This window comes from Myotis brandtii, unplaced genomic scaffold, assembly GCF_000412655.1.
Source record: "Myotis brandtii unplaced genomic scaffold, ASM41265v1 scaffold423, whole genome shotgun sequence".
Classification (NCBI taxonomy): Eukaryota; Metazoa; Chordata; class Mammalia; order Chiroptera; family Vespertilionidae; genus Myotis; species Myotis brandtii.
This window is the reverse complement of record NW_005366214.1, coordinates 1513523-1535754: the sequence shown is the minus strand read 5'-3', so window position 1 is coordinate 1535754 and position 22232 is coordinate 1513523. Positions and strand designations below refer to the sequence as shown.

Below are 22232 nucleotides of genomic sequence, written 5' to 3'. Positions count from 1 at the left end.
TGCTCTTTTATCTGACACTTATTTAGACACAAAGTAGTATTAATGAACAGAATAGAAGATGACAACTTTTTATTGTTGTTAATCCTCACCTAAGGATATTTTTTCCATTGATTTTTAGAGAGTGGAAGGGAGGGGGAGAGACAGAGAGAAACATCGATGTGAGAGAGACACATCAATTGGTTGCCTCCTACATGTGTCCCAACCAGCATAGAACCTGCAACCCTTCAGTCCTCGGGGCAATGCTCTAACCACTGAGCATAACCAGCTAGGGTTGGTTTTACATTAATATTCCTTTATACTTAATACAGAATATTAACTTCAAAATTACTGAGAAACAAAAATGAGGATCATTTATATGTATCTGTTATCCTAAAACCAAGGGCACATTAGTGACTTTCACTTGGGATCTACTTAAAATCTAATTTTCTCTTTGTCTCCAAACAGTTTCTCAAAAGAGATGCTAGAAATGACACTGATACAGAGAATGCAGTAGGTCAAGAAAATATACTTCCTCTTTATGAATATCTGTTTTTCCTACACTATGTCTATTTAAACTCTTTAGCAGTATCTTGTAAGTGTTAATAAATCACAAAATCTAAATTAACATATTTAATACTTACAAATACAACCAAATTATATATTATTTCTTCTGTGATTGCAGTGTTAATGATCTGGACAGAATTGTGTTGATATTACTATATATTAAAACTTTAATGTTCCAAGGCTTCAAATTTAGTTCAATATCAATTTAACTAGTGACTTCCATATTTGGGGGAAAATTGGTAAAATTTACTAAAACTCTGGATGTCTAAAATAGGGTTAACAAATTTTATTTTGCCAAGGACATGTTTAGATTACCATATTTTTATAAAAGAAATAGTGCTGATTTTAACATCAACCAATTCAGAAGTACCTAATCCAGAAATATATGAATATAATGTAAATTAATAAATTCACATATATTAAAATAATTCATTTCTGTCCCTAGCTTTCCCATGTTGTGATCAGCCAATAAACAGCACACCCAAATGACATCTGTGTATCCATAAATTCAGATAATTCCTGAAAAAGGGCCATGTGTTACTTTACCTAGCAAGAATTTAATGTCAGTTACAGTACAATATTTACTCAGGGAAATCCACATAGGTTAAGTGAAATTTGTATATAATTCTAATGCCTCATATTTTTATATCATCCCCAATTTTTTAAAGTTATGTTGATAACTATAGCAATAGAAATTAATCTTCATTGCCCACACACACAAAAAAAACAACACTCTAGAAATACTTGAGTAATTTTATATTCTCATCCCACTAGTCTTAAGGAAACATTTCATTATGTAATATGGTCATTAATATTATCATTTCATAATTAATATTTTGTTATTTTAAGCTTTTGTTTACTATAATTAATTTCAGCTATCTCAAATATAATCTGCACAATATAAATTTCAGTGGGCATAATTTTCAAACAATTACCTGTAGGGTAATTTCAGTGGGCATAATTTTCAAACAATTACCTGTAGGGTAATTTTGACCCTGAAAATTTATATTTATATGACAAGATTAGATAATCCTTCAATCATTATGAATTCCAGATTCTTAACTGTAAAAGCAAGCTGTTTGGTAAATTATCTCTTTTGGTTTCTCAGTACAGTTTAAGAATAATATTAAGTCTAAATAAATGTTATCAGGGAATACTGATTTGAGTACATTTAAATCAATTCTGTAGATCCTGCTGGTTTCAAAGAATATGACCTTTAATTTGGAGGAAGAGGGAGAAGAAATTGGTAGGCAAGGCCTTAGGATCTTTATTCAACTAAAAAACAGTTTAAATATATGTAAGGTTCATACTGCCCTAATTCAGTTTAAATTAAGAACCGACATCATAAAAATATTCATCATCTTATTCCTGAAGAGTTTCTTTGATCAAAGCTTTATGGCATTCAGTACCATCTGTCCTGTGGGGCTTTTCTTCCAGGGGAACTCTGTGATGATCTATCATAAATCTTTTGTTCAGACAACTTTATCTTCAAAAGTTCTAAATATTTCTGATATAGTCAGTGTCACCCCCATTCTTTCCCACTTTTCTCTCTACCTATAGGAGTGAGTTTAAAAACTTAACCATGTTGTCAAGCTAGGATACTGTCAAATTCTCTCCCAATTTCAATTTTACATAGCACTAATGTTGGCATGTGTATCTAACAGTGTTAGATACTTATTCCATACATGATTTCAGACTTGCAATCCTTAAAATTTTATCTGAACTGAAACAATTACTAGTGTCTTGCCATCCAGAAATGAAATCCTTCATTCAGTTCTCTGAAAGTACCAAATAAATCTCTTTATCCTCTTTTCCTATTCTATATCTATGGAGAAACCAATGTTTCCATCTATTCTGTTTAACCTTCTACTGTTCATTGAACAAAATATTACCCTTGCTTAAGAATAATCCTTCTTTCAATAAGAAAGCCCATTTGCTATAAGTCACTTTAATATATCAGATTATCAGAATCAACTTCACAGTGTCTATTTCTGATACCCTTGGTTAATTCTTATCTTTTTAAAGAGTTTATCTAGTTTAAATAATAAATGATCAGTAAACAGTTTATTACTGAAGTTCAATAAATATGAATTTACTTCAATCAATTTCAGTATCTATACATATAAAACCCTAAGTGACCGACCGTTCAACCGTTTGCTATGATGCACACTGACCACCAAGGGGCAGACACTCAATACACAGGCATGGAAACATGGAACAGACTGATGAATCTCACAGGGAAGGGGGGAGGGTGGGAAAAGATTAACCAAAGATCTTATATGCATACTAGAGGCCTGGTGCACGGATTTGTGCACCGGTGGATTCCCTCACCCTGGCCTGTGCCCTCTGGCAATCCAGGACCCCTCGGGGGATGTCAGAGAGCCGGTTTTGGCCAGATCCTCGCAGGCCAGGCTGAGGGACCCCACTGGTGCACGAATCCATGCACTGGGCCTCTAGTTTTAGAAATAAAGTCTTTAATACTGTTAATTGGATTCTACAGATTTAAACCTATTCAACTGGGATAATAAGCTATTAGTTGCTTAAAAAGGAATATTATGTACAACATACCTTTTAGTGGTATATCACAGCATGAATGTGTACTTTACTTCCTTTATTTAAATAATTATTTAAATTAGACAAACTTTTTAAAAAGATAAGAATTAACCATGGGCATTTTAAGTTGGGGACAAGAAAAGTTATTATAAATTCAGTGATTTGCAAAAACTGTAAATATAATAAAAGTTCTTTAAATTGCAAGTATGACCCAACATATCCCATACTTAATATTTATTTCATTATTTTATTAAAAATCTCAACCTCTTCTGTCTACAATTAAACACTTGCCATATTCCATAATTAAGTTGCTTTTCAATATATCATAGTATAATTGTTTTTAAATGAGTGTGATGGTCCTTTGTCTCCTGCCACCAAACCTTTCCCTCATTGCTCTCTTTATCAATAAGTGCAAGTAACACATTCAAAATCAGGCAAAGCAAAGAAGCAAGGGAACCACAGAGAGCTTTGCTCAGGAGATTCCACAAGGTCCTGGGTCTGAACACTCACACACACACACCTCTGGGATCCTCTAGGTTCACAGTTTTATAACATATAAAGTGGCATTTGCTTCTGTATGATCAGAGCCAAAAAACCAAAGGTCCCACTACTAACAAACTCTCTAGACTTTCCTCAATGTCTCCAAGTACAATGATGACATGGTCTGAACATTTGTGCCCCCAGCCCCAATTCATATGCTGAAATCCTAATCCCCAAAGATGATGATATTAGTAGGTGGGGCCTCTTTGGGAGGTGATCAGGTCAAGAGGATGGTCCCCTCATGATGGGATTACTGCTCTTGTGAGTGATACCACAGAAATCCCTTGAACCTTCCCCCCTTCCTCCAAGTGAGGACACAATGAGAAGGTGCCAGCTATGAACCAGAAACAGGGCCCTCATCCAGCCATGCTGGCGCGATGCTTTCGGACTTTCAGCCTCCAGGACTGTGAGCAATTAATTCCTGTTGTTTACAAGCTGCCCATAAAACACCCATATGTGGTATTTTGTTATTGCAGCCCGAATGGACTAAGACATCATCTTTTGGAAAGTTGGACATATTGAACAAGAAATAACAAAACTGAAGAATCACATAAATGAAATTAAGAAAGGCTTTATTCAGCCATAGCATTTATTATAAAGAGTACGCCTGTTCTTTGACCCCTTTTGGTCTTAAGCATTTCAGTATTTATAAAACACCAGACTCTTCATCTCCCTGTCCTTTTCACTGTAATGAATTTGTTGGGGGTCTAGAATAGAAAATAAATTCTGAGCCAAAGAACTAAACAAAATGGTGCCTCATCCCTCCTGCTGCTGGAGTGAAGTACAAGATCAGCCCAATTGTCGTTCAAGTAAGTTCAGGACAGGAACGGATCCAGCTGGCAAACTACCTGATGGTTCCCTTATGCGGACCTGAATGCCAGCTCTGTGCCAAGCTCTTAACCCTGAGGTAGAAGAGAAACACTACAGAAGGGAAGGAGGAAAGCAGCCTTTTTCAAAACAACACTTTGCTGCCCAGGGGCTCCACTAATAAAGACACAACTAATGAGCATGCAGAAATGAAGAGTTAAATAAATAATATTGTATGGCTTAGGATTTCAGTGCAATTAAGCCACGTTAGCAAAGAGCAAGGAAAGAACTCAATAGTTTTGGGCACAGCTGACAAAAAAGCTTTAAAAAGTTACCGCTGGCGATCTGACTTGTATGTGGCTGTCAGCTCGTCAAACATGGTGCTGTTCATTTCCATAAATGCCTTCAACACATTGTAGACTAACGCCACGATAGCCCTGGGAAGCAGAGAAGAGGGACCTGTTAGTTAGTTGTACATAATGGGATGGAGAAAGAGAGAAAGCACAAGCCTTGAATGAGCTCCATGTATTGCACACTATCTCCATCCCTTTTAGTTGGAACAACTAGAAATGACATACAGTTCATTTCCAAATCAAGAGTTACTGTCTTTACTGTTCAAGGCAAGACATCTTTCTGAGGGGTTGGCAGGATTAAAAAAAAGAAAAATCTAATTCTGCCCTTCTAATTATTGGTAACCAGAATAGACTTGCCTGTGGGCAACTGTTAACTTCATTTAATAAAAAAGCAAGCATAAAAAAAAGCAACTCCACCTTTTAAAAGGAGCACCTGTGGTAGCACAAACCTTAGAGGCCTAAATTTGCATAGAATTTTATTTTTAAAGTGATAATATACAGAATTCATCAAAATCAAAAGCTGGAAATATGTCATTTATATCATTCATATCCATAGATATGATATTAAACCCCTATAAGTTGGGCAGTTTAATATGAGTTAGGTTTCTATTTGTGATTTGCATCAGTCCACTCAGACCAACTTGATCCCCTTGCTGATCCAATACATTGCCGGTAAGGTAACAGGCAAGTTGGTGATGGCTGCGATGAGCTGTGGAACACCATACGGCTAAACAGCCAAAACGGTGGTCCATACTCACCAAGGAAGAATAAGCTCTTGGGCAACACGAAGACTGTCCCTTGATGGGCCTGACAGCTTCAGACCAGATCTAAATAGCGCTGCCCTTTGCAAAACTATACAACAGTGCTTCCCTTTTGCAACATGCTCCAATACCTCTGAAAAGGGCACTGGTAAAAGTTAGGCCAGGTGTTAAGTAAACCATGGGTTTGATGTTTCCAAAACGTTTATGAGAAGCTGTGTTGCTTCTTCCCTGTGCCCATTAGTAAAAGGAAAACGTATACTCCCTTCTGCTGAAACGAATGACCTCCCCAAATGCTCCGGGCAGTGATGGAGAAGGGCCAAAAACAGTATACTGAGCAGTTACACACTCTTGCTGAAACCACTCTCTAGGCTAGATTCTCAAGAGACTATCTGCATAAGGGGACTTCATTGTTTACCAGCTCCTTATTTTTACCAGTTTTGTTAATAAAATTTCGTGAATTTGAAAAATGTATTATTATTTTACAGTTGTATGCAAAACTTTTAAAGCCAAACTAATTACTGATATACTGAATTCTACCTGCTGATTTTTAATGCCACCTTAACTTTTCTTTCTATTCCCCAGAGAAATATGTAAAGCCATTCAAATACAGAATGCTCTAACTTTCATAGACCTAGAGGTTAAAGTTCTCTTTGAAGACTGTAAACTTTTCTTCCCTCAGAACATATATAATGACTGAGTTGGTTTTTTAAAAAATGGATCTTGCTAAAATGTCAATCAATTCAGATCACATCACTTTACAACTCTTCAGTGTTTCCTTATCATTCACGTGGTGAAGGCTCATGTGGGCCCACTCCCCTTTCTAACCTCGTCTTCCAGCAGCCTCCTGTGCTTCAACCTTCCCAAACTCTCAGGTCTCGGAACCCGACAGGTGCTTTTTACATTTTTATTCTTTTTTATATGACAGATGGACCCACACTCTGAAAGGGCTTCCCCATCCCATTCACCTGCCAAATTCCTTTAAGATTCAATTGGCGCCTCACCACTCCACCGATGTCCTCAAACCCTTCCTCTCCCTCCAGAGCATCCCCATATCTGTTCCATTCACAGACGGGCCAGAAGCCCTCAAGTGAACTATGTTAACAGAACACACTTATAACACTGCTTCATAAAAGTATCTGTTTACTTGTGGGTCTTGCCAACCAGTCAGTGAAGTTGTTAAAGGTAGGGACTTTATCTTTTCACATATTTCTCTTTAGCAACAAGCACAGCATCTGGCACATAGCAAGCACTCAAGACATTTTATTAAGCAAAAGAGAAAAAGGGAGGGAGGGAGAGAAGACCAAAGGAAGAGAGCAAGGGAGGGAAGGAGAAAGGGAAGGGAGGGAAGGAGGGAGGGAACGGAAAACCTACGGATTCCAATGTTCTTTTGAAATCCTATACAGACTGGAAAACATGATGGGAAGGATGACATTAGAGTTTTCTTCTATCAAACTCATGATGTATTCATTATTCCAATAATAGAGCGCCCTTTCTGCCACCTTTGAGAAAAGAAAAAGAAAATGTTAGGAGAGAGAAAAAGACAAAGATAAAATTAAAAATCTCCAAACAAAAGTATTTTAAGACTATTTTTATATCATTCAACCAAATGTAAAATTAAATATTAATCACGCTCTACATTTTTGTGGGTTTAAAATCTTTCAGAAAGTTCCAAAGTGGTTCATCAATTTGGAGAAGGAAAAGAAGTTTCCTTACCTATTTCTATTCTCCTTTCATACTGCTCATTTCATCTAATTCCACATTTTTTCTGCATAGCTCCCAAGCTCCGGACACCTCTATTCCCTATGCCACACAGTTTCCACCATTCCTTTAACCCCCTTCCTGACTCACCTCTTTCACCCACACACCACATGGCTGACACTGTCAATAGCTGCAGAGAAAACCCAGCTGCCCATCCCTGCAGAGCAGTCCCCTCTGCTAAGCACCTCCTGTGGCAGGTGCTGTGCCTGCACTGCAGGGAGAATGTGCCATCGTCCCCACCACCTACGGAGTAGCTACTGTTGTGCCCATTGGACGAAGGAGGACACTGAGGTTCAGAGAGACTGGTAACCTAGCCAACATCACGTGACTAGCAAATGGTAAAAGCTAGGACTCGAGTCTAGTGCCTGGACTCTTTCCAGACTTCATTTCTGTCACCCTTGCTTTGGACTAAATAAGCCAGGAGAAAGTCGCTCCGTTTCTGGACTCGGGGACACTAGATGTATATAAGACTGCCTGCTATCTCAGATCCCTTTTCTCTGACCACCTCACTATCAACTGACTCTAAGAATTCAACAGAACACCTCCAAAAATAATCTAAAATATCTAAAAAGTCATCTATAATAGGAATCAATATAAACCCAATTCTCAAAAAAAATTCTAAAATCCCTAAAAAGGGTAGTTATATGAGAAAAGAGGGGCCTCTTTCATTCCATCAGATTAAGAAATTATGTTTTCATTTAAAACTTAAAATTTAAATTAATTTTAATTTTATATGAATATATGCATAACCCATGGACACAGATAATAGTGCAGTAAAGCCCTGGGGAGGGCAGAAGGGGATGGAGGGGGGGGGAAGGGAACATCTATAATACTTTCAACAATAAAGATAAATTAAGTGAAAAATATAAAAGAATAAAAAAATAAATTTAATTTTAAAGTAATTTTAATTTAATTTAATAAAATGGTGCAAGATGCATCAACCAATACACTCTTGAGAAATTAGAACCTTTCCATTTACATTATTCAACTTGGTTCAAAAAAAAAAAGTCCTGGGATTTGTGAGGCACTAGACCCTGAGAGTACAAAGAAACAATCATTACTGAATGTTTACCATATGCCAGGCACTATGCAAAGTGTTTCACATACATATTATTCAATCCTCACCACCAACACACTGAGTAGGTAGCATTATTTCTATTTTGCCAGCGAGGAAACTGAGGCTCAAGGTCACATGGCTGGCAAGGGGCAGACTCCAAAGTCCCTGCCCTTAAACTCTTTTCTCTGTCATCCCTATGGAGCTCAGACGCCGGTGGGGAAAGGAGGAATCGACCTACGAGCCTATCCATGTAAACTGTGGTAGTGTCACATCAGACACAGAAATTAAGTGCTGGAGGGAAGGGCAGACAGAACCACCCTGATGACGTGGGGGAGAGGAGTAGTGGCAGGATGATGACACAGAGGGTGGCATCTCAGCTGGGCTTTGGAGGATGAAAGGAGGAAAGGCCATTCCAGGCCGAGGGAAATACAGGAAGGGAGGCAGAGGCACCAACATGGACAGAGTGTCTAAACACCACGAAGCACATGTTGTGTCTGAGGCACTGGATAAATGTTTGCTGGATGAACCAATGGACACAATGAATGAATAAAGAACCTCTTTACTTTACTTCTTTTGTTTTCAGTTCTTTTGTTCTATCGAATAATTTAAAATTCTTTTTTCTTCCTGCTATGGACCGAACTGTGTCATTTCCCCACTCCCCGCCAATTCCTAGGTTGAAGCCCTATCCCCATGAGGTGAGGTCATGAGGGTAAGGTCCTAACTGAACAGGCTTGGTGGCCTTACAAGAGAGATATTGCCTCTCTTTCCACATGCACTCACCACGGAGAGGCCATGTGAGGACAAGGGACAAGGTGGTCACCTGCAAGACAGAAAGGAAGCCCTCACAGAAGCAGGTCCTGCTGGCACTCTAGTCCCAGACTTCCAGCCTACAGAACTGAGAAATGAGCTTCTGTTGTTCATACAGTCTGGTATGGAAACTGCTGCAATCTAAATATTTGTGTCACCTCAAAACTCATGTGTTGAGATCCTAACCCTGAAAGATGACGGTACTAGTAGGTGGGGTCTTTGGAAGGTACTTAAGTCATAAGAGTGGAGCCTTCATGAATGGGGGTCAGTGCCTTTCAAAACAGCCCCTCTGCCATGTGAAGACACAAGAAGAAGCCTGTGACCCAGGAAAGAGCCCTTACCTAACCATGCTGGCACCCTGATGTCAGACTTCCAGCCTCCATATAACTGTGAGTGATAATTTCTGTTGTTCAGAAGCCACCCAGTCTGTGGCATTTTGTTAGACTAGTCAGCCCCAGCTGACTAAGACACTTTGTCTCCTTTCTGAGCTTCTGAGCATCACTTACTCCTTCCTGGTGATACTCATTTTAAAAGATTCCAGCTCCTTGCCCTGGCCTATGTGGTGTAGCTCAATTGGCTGGGTATCATCCTGTGCACCAGGAAGTTGCCAGTTTGATTCCTGGTCAAGGGCAGATACTAGGGATTGTAGGCTTGATCCCCGGTGGGAGGATGTAGGAGGCAGCTGATCTATGTTGCACTCTCATATTGATGTTTTACTTTCTCTCTCCCTCTCCCTTCCTCTCTAAAAATCAATAAGCTATTCTTAAAAAAAAAATTAAAAGGCTCCTGCCTGTCCATTGTGGCTCAGTGGTTGAACATCAACCTATGAACCAGAAGGTCACAGTTTGATTCCCAGTCAGGACACATGCCTGGGTTGTGGGCTCAATCCCTAGTAGAGAGCATGCAGGAAGCATTGATCAATGACTCTCTGTCTCATCATTAATGTTTCTATCTTTCTTCCTCTCCCTTCCTCTCTGAAATCAATAAAAATATTTTTAAAAGGTTCCTGCTCCTTGCCCTAATTACACCAAACATCCTCATGAAAGCAGTAAATAAGGTAAACAATCCAGATGTTTGAGCTCCGCAGCCATGTGTAATATGCAAAAACATCTACAGTATCCTGAATTTTTCCTATCTAGATGTGTGTTATATCATCCAATGTAATGGTTCATATAATGGTTTCTAAGTGTGTGTGTGTGTGGGGGGGGGGGTGTTGTACAATCACAAGATTGTCACGAGATCACTGACTTGACACAATGAGATGTCTTTAGACAACAGCGGTGTCTCTAACTGTGCAGGATAATGCAGAGCAGGGGAAAGTCCCTCAAGTCCACTGTTAGCCAACTACAATCTGAACAATCTCTTCAAATCAGCAGGCTATCAAGAGTCAATTCTCTACTCTGTAATTCAGACCTCTGGTGAGATATCGAAGGATAAAACCTAATGTGTATTCACCCCAGATCAACCTCTTCCCTCTTGCGTGGGTTCCTCATCACTGCAGCAAGAGCCCAATAGAGAAAATTGCCCAGGTTCACCTGCACTGTATTCTCCCCAAGTGGCCACAAGGAGGCAGAGTGGTGCCACAGGAAGGTTCAGACAAGCAGCTATACCTATTGATTTCACTCCCTATTAACTTGGGACCTTAAGCAAATCATTCTCTGAGTCTCGTTTTTATTTTTTTTATCTAGAAAATGGGGGGTGGAGGGGAGAAGGGAGCTTCATAAGATTATTTGAAGTTTAGAAATAATGTACATAAAGCAGCTAGTATAGAGTAAAATATTAGTGTTCTTTTTCTCTTAAGCTTTATTTAGCATTCTCTTATACTCTATAGCAAGCATGTCAAATTCAAAGGCTAACACGGGCCAAATTAACGAGGTAAACGGCCCGTGGGCCACGAGTTTGACATGCTTGCTCTATAGGAAGCCTACCAGTCCACCTCTTATTCAGCTACTTTACTCTAGACAAATTATTCTGCCACTTTGAGCTTTAGCATTCATGTCTGTAAAAATCACAATGCCCTCCCTGCAGGATGATCATAAGAATTAAAGTTACTGAGCAGAAAGCATCATCACAGTGACTGGCATGTAGTGCTCAAGATAAAGGTGCTTATTGTTAAAATTATTGTTATCATGTGAGAAAATAGCAAATAAGTAACAACAGGTAGCTGGTGTCCATTATATTAATTCAATACAAATAAAATTTTACCAAAATAATACATGCTGCATAGGCTACTCTGCCTCATGCCCTCCTGGTACTAACCTGAAAATGGGGGCTAGATACACACTTGGCAATTTGTTTAAACAAAGGTTCTTGAATTTTAACAAATTGTGAAGGTTCAATCACATCCAATATTTCTTCCAGCTCCCCAAGAAACATAACCTGTAAGTAACACACAAAACACAAAATGTCAGGCATTCCATTAAAAAATCCATAGGAACGGTGAGGATTAATGAGAGTTAGCACTGTTCTAAGAAAAATTTATACATAAAACCAAACATATATGGACACAGGTATTATGCTAGAAGATGTTCATTTCACAAAGAATTCACCAGAGGGTGCTTGTTGAGAGCAAGTTCCCTTGACATTGAAAATACAATTCTATTTACTTTGGAAAAAATACGTGTTACATCTATTACACAGAACAATTGCTCTTAGACAAAGGGATCCTGCAATACAGGACTGTCCTGTGCTCTCTCTCTACTGCTATCAACCCAGCTATCTCTTCCCTTACCCACATGTTTTAAACAACGGGGGAGTGGCCGTCCTGAATGCATGCACAAAAGTCCACAATGGCACATGCAGGTACTTCCCAAATATGTCCAGCTCTGACCTGTGGTAGGTGTTCCTCTAGGACAGGGGTGGGGAACCTTTTTTCTGCCAAAGGCCATTTGGATATTTATAACATCATTCTCAGGCCATACAAAATCATCAACTTAAAAATTAGCCTGCTTAATTTGCTCAAACATTTAATTAATTCACCCCTAATGCCTTGGCAGGGCCAGACCAAATGATTTCACAGGCCTTATATGGCCCATGGACCAGACCCGACCCCCACCCCTGCCCTAGGATATGCTGTTAACAGAACACATAGGATCGAAAAGATACAAATGAGCAGGTTCACCCCCAAGCAGGTAGCCTTTAAAGCCTTTCTACCCAATCTCCACACTTACACATATGCACATGCACATCATTGTTCACTACTGAGCACAGTGAATCTCGTGGCCTCAGCACCACGTGCCTCAAGAAACTGCTTTTAGATCACAAAATGGAGCCAAATCAATAGTATAGTCAGTTGTTTTAAATATAATGGAAAACCGACAGAGAAACAAAAACAAGTTACCTATCTAGGCATAAAAAATAATTACCTTAGAAAAATTAAGTATGCAATTAAAATATGAAAAATGACAATGCCTTCTTCATATCTTAAGATACATCTGAGTAGCAATGCATACTTTTAATTTTACCTAACAGGTGGTAAAAAATTAGATGATTTTTTGAAGCTGTATAGGGTTTTGGAGAATTGAAACTAATTTGAAAAGGAGGTGTTTCCATTAAAAGCAAAATTTGTAGACTCTTGCCATTTGTCAAGATACAAATTCTGACCTAGCCAGTTTGGCTCAGTGGATAGAGCGTCAGCACACTGAAGGGTCCCAGGTTCCATTCCAGTCAAGGGCACATGCTCGGATTGCGGGTTCAATCCCCAGTAGGGGGTGGGCAGGAGGCAACCAATCAATGATTCTCTCTCATCACTGATGTTTCTATCTCTCTCTCCCTCTCCCTTCCTCTCTGAATTCAATTTTAAAAAACCCAAACACATAAATTCTCCCCAAATTTTTCCAAAGTGTAAAACTAACAAACAGCTAATCTTTTCTGGGCCATTTTCACATGGTTTCTAACTTTTCAGGAGAGTGGATGCAGATCTGGCACCCAGCTAGGCTCACTTCCAAGTTAAGAGACACTCCCCCACAACAACCTTGCATGGCACATGCTCGGTTAGGTCTCGGCAAAAGTACAAATCATGCCCAACCAGCATGGCTCAGTGGTTGAGCATCGACCTATGAACCAAGAGGTCATGTTTCCATTCCCAGTCAGGGCACATGCCCTGATTGTGGGCTCAATCCCCAGTAAGGAGCATGCAGGAGGCAGCTAATCAATGATTCTCTCTCATCATTGATGTTTCTAGCTCTCTCTTACTCTCCATTCCTCTCTGAAATCAATAAAAATAAAAAATAAAAACAAAAAGTACAGCTCGATCGGCGTGGCTCAGTGGTTGAGTGTCGACCTATGAACCAAGAGGGCACAGTTCGATTCCTGTTTAGGGCACATGCCTGGGTTGTAAGCTCAATCCCCAGTGGAGTGTGTGCAGGAGGCAGCCGATCAATGATTCTCTCTCATCACTGATGTTTCTATCTCTCTCTCTCCCTTTCCTCTCTGAAATCAATAATATATATGTATTCTTTTTTTTTTTTTTTAAGTAAAAATCATTGTAGGTCAGAGGTGTCCAGGCCACTTGTAAACAGCTAAACTACAGGTCTGTAACATATTTTACGACTGTGCATAGGAAGATCCCATCTACACTATGTCTTAAAGTGGGTATTTGGGCAGTTTGCTCTAGCACCAGTGATGGTGAACCTTTTGAGCTCGGCGTGTCAGCATTTTGAAAAACCCTAACTTAACTCTGGTGCCGTGTCACATACAGAAATTTTTTGATATTTGCAACCATAGTAAAACAAAGACTTATACTTTTGATATTTATTTTATATATTTAAATGCCATTTAACAAAGAAAAATCAACAAAAAAATGAGTTCGCGTGTCACCTCTGACACGCGTGTCAAAGGTTCGCCATCACTGCTCTAGCATCTATCCACAGTGACAGCAAAACCTCCACACTATGAAGGTGGTCACTAGGAAGGTGACATGGAGAGGCCCAGACAGTTGGACACATGTCTGGGACCCGGCTCAGGCTTCCGTAGGGCTGAGCAGTACTTTGATAAAAGTCCAGGGTTCAGGAATCAGGAAGGAGAAGGCAGGTTCTGGCCTAACCACCTATAGTTAGTGTACTCGGCCAGGCTCCTTAACTTCTCGAGGCATCAATTTCATAACCAGTAAAATGAGAACATTGGTAGTCCTGCCTTACAGAGCTGCGATGAGGATTAAGTGAAAGAATTCATTTTATACATGCTTATTAGCTTGTGCCTGGCACTCAACCAATTATTTAGTACGCTATTAACACACTGACATTAAGCACTTACCTCTTTCTGACTACATGTTTTGGGCCAAAATTTCATTAACCCCCTAATAACCTAAAATGGAAAGGAAAAAAACAAATGACACTTAATTTTTCATATGCACTCCATGAAAAGTGGTCTATAATTCAAAATTATGGAAAAAAGTACTTACTGGTTCTGTGAGTGAAGGATCTTTCTCCAGAAATTGTACTATGCAATATGCCAGCTGGAGAAATAAAAATGAAGGACAAAATTAGGAATTCTATATAGTAAGTTTTCAAAAGATATATTATTAAAACTTCCTAAAATGTTTCCAGACTCTGGTTTTAGTAACTTCACATCCAATTTATTTTCAAAATAAAAAATATATAAAAAGCTACTTTTCAAGTCAAAGAGTGGCACTAATAAGGCTCCAGGGGAATTTTTTTAAAAAAGAAGACTGGGATAGCCCTGGCTGGGGTGGCTCAGTTGGTTGGAGTATTGTCCAGTGCACAGTAAGGTTGTCAGTTTGATTCCCAGTCAAGGTATATAACTAGGTTGCAGGGATGAAGCAAGTGATTGATGTATCTCTCTCACACCGATGTTTCTCTCTCTTTCTTTCTCTCTCTCTCTCTCTCTCTCTCTCTCCCCCCCCCCACCCCCTCCCTCTCTAGGATCAATATTTTTAAAGCCTAATATTAACAAAAGAAAAAGAATATTGGGACATGAAGTAGCTAGCTAATGAAAAGCAGAGATGAACTATCACATTCAGTATATTGTGAAAGTAGCTCATCTACATATAGTTTGAACTACATCTCATGGGCTTTCTTTCTGTCTGTGCTAACCTCAACAGTACTGCATTTTACTGTGGTTCCAGAAGAGCATTCTATGAGAAGTAGGCTCTTCCTAAAAACCTTGCTGGCTGCCTAAAATGGCACATGCAAACTAAAGCAGTTTCAGGAAGACACAGAAGGTTCTACCTGCCAGTTGGACCCTGGAGAAATATGAGTTTTACATCTGACACTAACTCATCTAGGCAAGAATTCTTTTATTAGATGATCATGCAATGTGATACCCTGCTTCAAAAACTAGAGGCAAGATTTGTAAAAGGGCTGGTAAGGATTCTTGGACAAGAAACCCACTCTTGGGAAACAACTTTTCAAGGGTGTTCTAAATTAGAAGCATATGGACTAATTTTCCTCGAAACACAGGACTTCACATTTAAAGAGGAACACTGCTCAGAAAAAAATGTGTTACATTTTTATGCAAACTCAAAACATTCCCACTGGGGGGATTGGGGAGTCACAGGTTTGAAATACTAAAATTAAAATGCCACTGCTTACCATGCAAGACAGTGTTAGCATGGGAATCAGAGTGGGAATAGACCAGGGTACACTTTTTAAAGTACTGGAGGCTAAAAATAAAAAAGATGTGAAAATATTGATTTTTTCACTGTGAATATTTATTTGTGTGTAGAAAGTTAGAAAGATATGGTGAGTAAACTAGAAGAGGGAGCAAAAGGCAACTTAATAGACTATTGCAAAATAAGGCTGAGACAAAATGTCCAAAAACATTAAAAAATGATTACACATGTCTAAAGATCTAAATCTGAAAAGCCCACACATATATATTACTATACACAACATGTTCAATATATAATTTTGTGAACTGGGCAAGTCATCTATATTCTCTGAAAAATGAGATGACTAAATAAATACTCCTTTCACTTGAAAAATATTCCCATGAGTCTCCTATGCATTGAAAACACACACACACATTTTTATTTTCTTTGGGGGGTATTTTAAACTTTAAAATGTCTTTGTTACAACAAAATAAGCACATATCAATATCAAAGAAACACTGGGTTTGCAAACTTTACTTTGCTTCCAAAAGTAGTTGTACAAAATTCTACCTGGGCATGGAAGAGTGATAAGCTCCTGACGGTGTGTAAAGGGATCAACACTTTCACCAGAAACTGTTTGTGTTCTGCCTTAAGAGGTAAAGCAAAGCCATTGATAATACTAGGAAGAAGGAAAGAGACGTGAATTAGCAATGCTACCTCAACAAGCTAAACTAAGACAAACTGTTCTTGTGAGATTGGGTTAAATCTTAATCAGTTTATGACTGGTCCAGAGCAACCCAAAAACCATCCCAGGGGCAGTCAAGATTTCTTAGTTACTTCAAAGAATACATTTGAGTAGGCAGGAAATTTAAGAGAAGAAAATTGGCTTCTGATCTCCCAGCACAGGCTCCTGTGCTCTGAAACCTGGTTGGATGGTCCCCAAATCTTTTGTATCAACAACTCTTTATTCTTCCTCCCTGTTTTCCTTCCCTAAATAATTGCCTGCCTTGCTCACTTATGACCTTTTCCATTTCTAGACAACATTCCTTCCTGTCCCTGATATCTCTGCTCAGACCAAGAATACCCTAGAGCCCTGCCCAGGAAGTTACAGAGAAAACCATGTGACTCCACCTTCTTTTTCTCCTCATATTAGGAGGAGAGACTAAGTAATCACATTGTCCAGTTACATTAGTCTCCCTTGTGTGTAGAAAGCTACACAACAGCTGTCTCTTTCCAATTCGTTCCACTGCACCAGGAAACAGCTGCTCAAGAACTACACCTGGGTCCACGGGTCCCTGGAATATGGCAATCTTCCCGATTTATTATAAACTTGCTTTCAAAAGATCTGGCAAAGGGCAGGTAGTCTAGAAACTAACAAGAATAAGATGTTTTGTGGTAACTGGTCTGACTGCAATCAGATGTACTGTCTGCGTAATGGGAAATAAATGCTAGCTCTTTCAGTCGTCCCAGCAGAATTGGCAATGCCTAAATGTGGAACAAGGGGAACAGGAAACCGCGTTTTGGAGAGTCAGTTGGGAAGCACGCTAAAGCACAAATGAGAGTATCAGATGTACATACAGCAATAGATCTAGGTCAGCATTTCCCTGCGCCACCTGAACCTAATTCACAGAACGATATTCACCTGAGATTAGCAATTGGCTAAAAATGTGCTTACCTTCCTAATATTTCCAGCAGTTCAGCTACACCATTGAAGTGTTCTGTTTCATAAACAAACCTTTAAGAAAGAGAAAGAGCAAGAGGGAGGGAGGGAGGGAGGGAGAGAGAGAGAGAGAGAGAGAGAGAGAGAGAGAGAGAGAGAGAGAGAGAGAAAGTCAGTACACAACATTCAAATATTTGAGGTTTACTTAATACTTCTATAAAACCACCAACTTTGCTTCTCCTTCTCCCCCCTCCCTCCACTTACCTTAGAAAAATATTGTTAATCTGTTTTCGGATAAATGCTCTAAGACCAAGAAACTTGCCATAAATTCTGTGTAAGACTGTTTTTAAGTAGTCCCGTTCCCGGGGGTCTTCGCTGTCAAATAGCTCCAAAAGCTGTTGTAAACGAAAGAGGGTGCTGTCAAAAGCGGTTTCAGGAAAGAATTTAGGAATTCTGCCACTCATTATTTAAAATCCTTTCCTTCCTTCCTCAAAAATTTATTGAATACAGTGCTAGCCTTTCAGAATACAGTGATAAATAAGTCAGACAAGAGAGGGGGCTTATATTCTAGTGAAAAGACACACAATAACAATAACCATAACAATAATACTATGTAACACATATACAGTACTTAGTATGATCATCGGGCAATTTTCTAAGCAACATACTTATATTACTGCCTCCGAGGTAGTTTTATCCCCATTTTACAGAGGAGGAATTTGGGAAGAGTGATGTTAAGTAAACTTGCCCACGGTCTCAAAGCTAGTAAGTGCTGGGCTAGGATTTGAACTCAAGCAGCCAAGGCCCTAGAGTCCATTATCTCAACAACTTCACTACTGTGACATCAGGTACCCACTGAGCTTATGTTCCAGAGATACAGTTAAGATAAGCCTTCAGCTCTACCAGAGCATACAAGTAAATGAAGCAACCTAAACCGAAGCAAACATCAACAAGTCCCTAATGATGCAGGTAGTGTTTCTTTCAAGATCTTGGTTCTTGTTACATAAACAAATAAATATCATTGTAAATATTCATTGAGGTGAACATTCACATTTCTGTATGTATGTTATAAATGAATAACATTTTGAAGTTCCCAATCATTTGTAAAGTCAGTAACATACATATGTCAACACAAAAACATGTACATGAATGTTCACAGCACTATTATCCATAATAGCCAAAAAGTAGGAAGAATCCAAATGGCAATCATCTGATGCATGGATAAGCAAATTATGCTACAATGAAAATATTATTTGGCCATAAAAAGGAATGAAGTACTGATATATGTTACTACACGAATAAACCTTTCAAACATCATACAAAGTGAAAGAAGCCAGTCACAAAAAGCCACATATTGTATGAAATTAATAAATTGTATGAAATGTACAAATATCCCCCTTATTTGAAATACACAGAATAAGCAAATAAATAGAGTTATAAAGCAAAATGAGGAGAAACTAATGAGTATGGTGTATCTTTGGAGGATGATAAATTATATAGTAATGATGGTTACACAACTCTGTGACTATACTAAAAAACAATGAATTATAAAATTTAAAAGGGTGAATTTTATGGTATATGAATTATATCTCAATAAAGCTGCTATTTTTTTTTAAATGACAGTAGGCAGGTTTCTCTGGCTGAAGAACAAACTTAGAGACTGGTTTAAATTTTAATGAGTTTTTCATACATTCATTATCATAGCAATAAAGCAGAACTCATAGTTCTAATGTTGACTTTACAGCAAAACATTGCAAGAACATACAGACAGCATATAAATGAACGCAAACTACCCCTAATTACCAAAAATCTATCAACATACAAAAGCATGATTTCAGGTGATTAAGACATGAGGCTAAGACTGACAGCAGAATATTATACTCAGTGAGTAGTATTCAATCAAATAAATTACCTACTTTTGTTTGGTGCTTTTCTTTGACTAAAAGGCAGAGTTCTAGACCAAAAACCTGGCTCTTCAATTAATGGCAGGAAGCACAAACTGAAGGACAGTCTTCAAAAGTGGGCAATGAGACAGATGCAATTTTTGGCTACACAATGTCATTCATCCATTCATTCATTCAAAAACTGAGTATTTTGAATAAATATGTATGCAGACACAATCTGCTTTCAGAAGCCTACTCTAATGAGGGATGGTGGTAAATAAACTGCAAGATAGGCGTTCAGGATGCTATATAAATACATAGCAGACATATCTACTCTATTTGGGAGAAGTGGAGTGATCAGGGAAGGCTTTTAGAGGAAGTAATATCCAGACTGATCCATGAAGAAATTAGGAGCTAGAGATAGTGGAAGTGTTCATGGCAGATTCAATACCACATACCTTCACCAGCAGCCTATCTGAAAAGAAGATGCTGTTAAAATCCCTGCCATATCTCTGCTCACCTGACCATGAAATCAATCAATCAATCAATGCTAACGATTGTCCTCATTGCTGGACACACACACACACACACACACACACACACACACACACACTTGGAGCCCACAGGAAAAGCAATAAGCAGGTCAACCATACGGTTCCACAGAAAACAATCTAAAAAAAGAAAGACATGTGTCCCTATAGGCAAAGAATTGCCCCATGGCTCAGTATCTCTTATCTACTACACGCACAAAATGACATAAGGTCTCTAACTTACCTATCCTATTCCTTGTTAATGAAATTATTAACCTTTTGAGATCTATTTTTTTCCTTTGGTTTCTATGTTTCAGTGTTGTAAAAGGGCTTAATGAATAATTTGCAACCAACATAAAAGGTTTGAGAAGGTAAACTTAGCAAAACTTGAATCAACTATGCTCATTTATTGTTAATCTTAAGAGTTTAATGAAAATATAATAATTAAGCAAAAATCATTGAACTAATGTTTTCATTAGGCCCTTAAAGAAAATGCATTACCAGGCGCCTAACTTGAATCATTTACAAAGCCACAAGCACAATATATATCATCTATATATATAAAAGACTAATATGTAAATTGTCCCCTTGGGAGACCGGGATTCAACTGCTCGCTATGACGTTCACTGACCACCACGGGGAGGCACCAAATGAAGGAAGGCCCCAGCCAGCAGCTGGCACCAGGGAAGGAAGGCCCCGGCCGGCAGCCGGAAGGCCCTGATCAGCCCTCATCACCAGCCAGGCCTAGGGACGCTACCCATGCATGAATTTTGTGCATCGGGCCTCTAGTGTTCTTTAAGAAAGAAAGATATATAAATTACTTTCTTGCTAGTCCACAGAACACACTCTTGATGATTTTATTATGTATGAGACAAAGGAAATAGTATAACAGTGCACAGGCGAAGAAAGGGGAGTAGGATAAGCTGATTTCCCAAACAAAATAATATGTGTGTGCTTAGTCACATATAAACTATAAAAACTACCCCCACAAAAAAAGCAATGAAAATATAATCCAGCTTTTGTATGCCTGGGGGAATTGTGCCCCCTACAACATAACAGGCAACTGGTTGTCAAAAAAGAAGCTGGAGAGTTCCCAAGGTGGTTACAGAGCAAAGACAGACTTGTCAACATGCAGAAGCTAACGAACAGGGATGAATTGAGTAGTGGTTTAACCAAAGAACCTCCTTTGAAGCTCATAATAAACCAACAGTGAAATGAGAAGGGCAAATGAAAAAGGCAATAAGGGTTTCTTCCAGTTAAAAATGGGGACTGAACCTCTATCTTCTTGAACCCTCCCTGACATGAGAGTTAAGAAATAAAAACTGAAGGAAATACAGGGCACAGAGGACTAAAGAGCAGATTAGAAAAGTCTGTACATTTTTCAAAGATGGAAAGTGGATGGCAAGGCGTAACTATCTTGGGTTTCCTCTTTCTCCACTCTGCTAAGTGTTTTTCCATTCTGCCAGCAGGGAGGGAAGCTGACAAGAAGCCAATTCACACCAGAGAACCCTTAACAGGTTTTAGAACTGAGGGCACCAGATATATCTGATGGCAAAGGTGTAAGGAGCTAAAAACAGGAAGGTGGTTGAAAGTTTGCAGGAGTAACAAGACCTCCCAGAACCCTGCCCCACACAGTGCACTGAAGATTTACCATCGAAGTCTGGAGACAATAAAGAAATGAGCAAGTCTCTAGCACTGGGGACATTGCACAGAGCAAGTGAAGCCTTCACTGAAAATAATGGGGTTAAATGAAACTCTGCATGCTGAAGAGTGAGATCTTTGCCAACCCCCTTCCCTGACTAAGCTCCCAATTCTAGATGAGGCAGGAGATTAGGAGGTCCATTTTTAGAGAAACTGACAACCTTGAGAGGAAACACCTATACATGTACTAATGAAATGGCAAGGTCTCTACCCAATATACCACGTCCCCTCACACATCCGCGTGTGCGCACACACACGCACAGAGAAGCCCTAATAGGTTTTCTGATTACTAACATCCTATATAATAAAAGCCTAGGTGGTCCTCGAGCCCTCGCACGTGATGTCATCACAAGATGGCCGCCCCAAGATGGCCACACACACAGCGGAGGTGGGGCCCTGCAGCCGCTCTGCGCAGTGAGAACTGGGGGTCCCGCGGCTCTGCACAGTGTGGAGGAGGCCTGTCCCGGCATCTCCGCAGCCTCGAGAGGAGGAGGCGGGTCGCGGCATGGGAGGGCAGATGTGGGCGATCGGGCCAACAGGGGAGGGCAGTTGGAAGCGATCGGGCCAGCAGGGGAGCAGTTAGGGGCAATCAGGCAGGCGAGCAGTTAGGAGCCAGCAGTCCCAGATTGTGAGAGGGATATCCGACTGGCGGTTTCCCCAAGGGGGTGCCAGATTGGAGAGGGTGCAGGCCGGGCTGAGGGACACCCCCCCCCCCCCCGCACAGATTTT

General features: G+C 39.5%; 1 protein-coding gene across 4 annotated transcripts in view; it reads right to left on the bottom strand.

Moving 5' to 3' along the window:
• Positions 1–22232, bottom strand: part of PPP2R5E (protein phosphatase 2, regulatory subunit B', epsilon isoform) — a 176714-nt gene that overhangs the window by 4249 nt on the left and 150233 nt on the right. For all 4 annotated transcript variants that reach the window (XM_005874037.2, XM_005874036.2, XM_014545932.1 and 1 more), the window contains 8 exons: positions 17654–17784; positions 17405–17464; positions 16300–16408; positions 14581–14634; positions 14433–14483; positions 11439–11558; positions 6929–7056; positions 4779–4880 (listed from right to left, as the gene is read on the bottom strand). In XM_005874037.2, coding sequence (XP_005874099.1) covers positions 4779–4880; positions 6929–7056; positions 11439–11558; positions 14433–14483; positions 14581–14634; positions 16300–16408; positions 17405–17464; positions 17654–17784 — 755 coding nt within the window. The remainder of the gene's footprint in view (positions 1–4778; positions 4881–6928; positions 7057–11438; positions 11559–14432; positions 14484–14580; positions 14635–16299; positions 16409–17404; positions 17465–17653; positions 17785–22232) is intronic.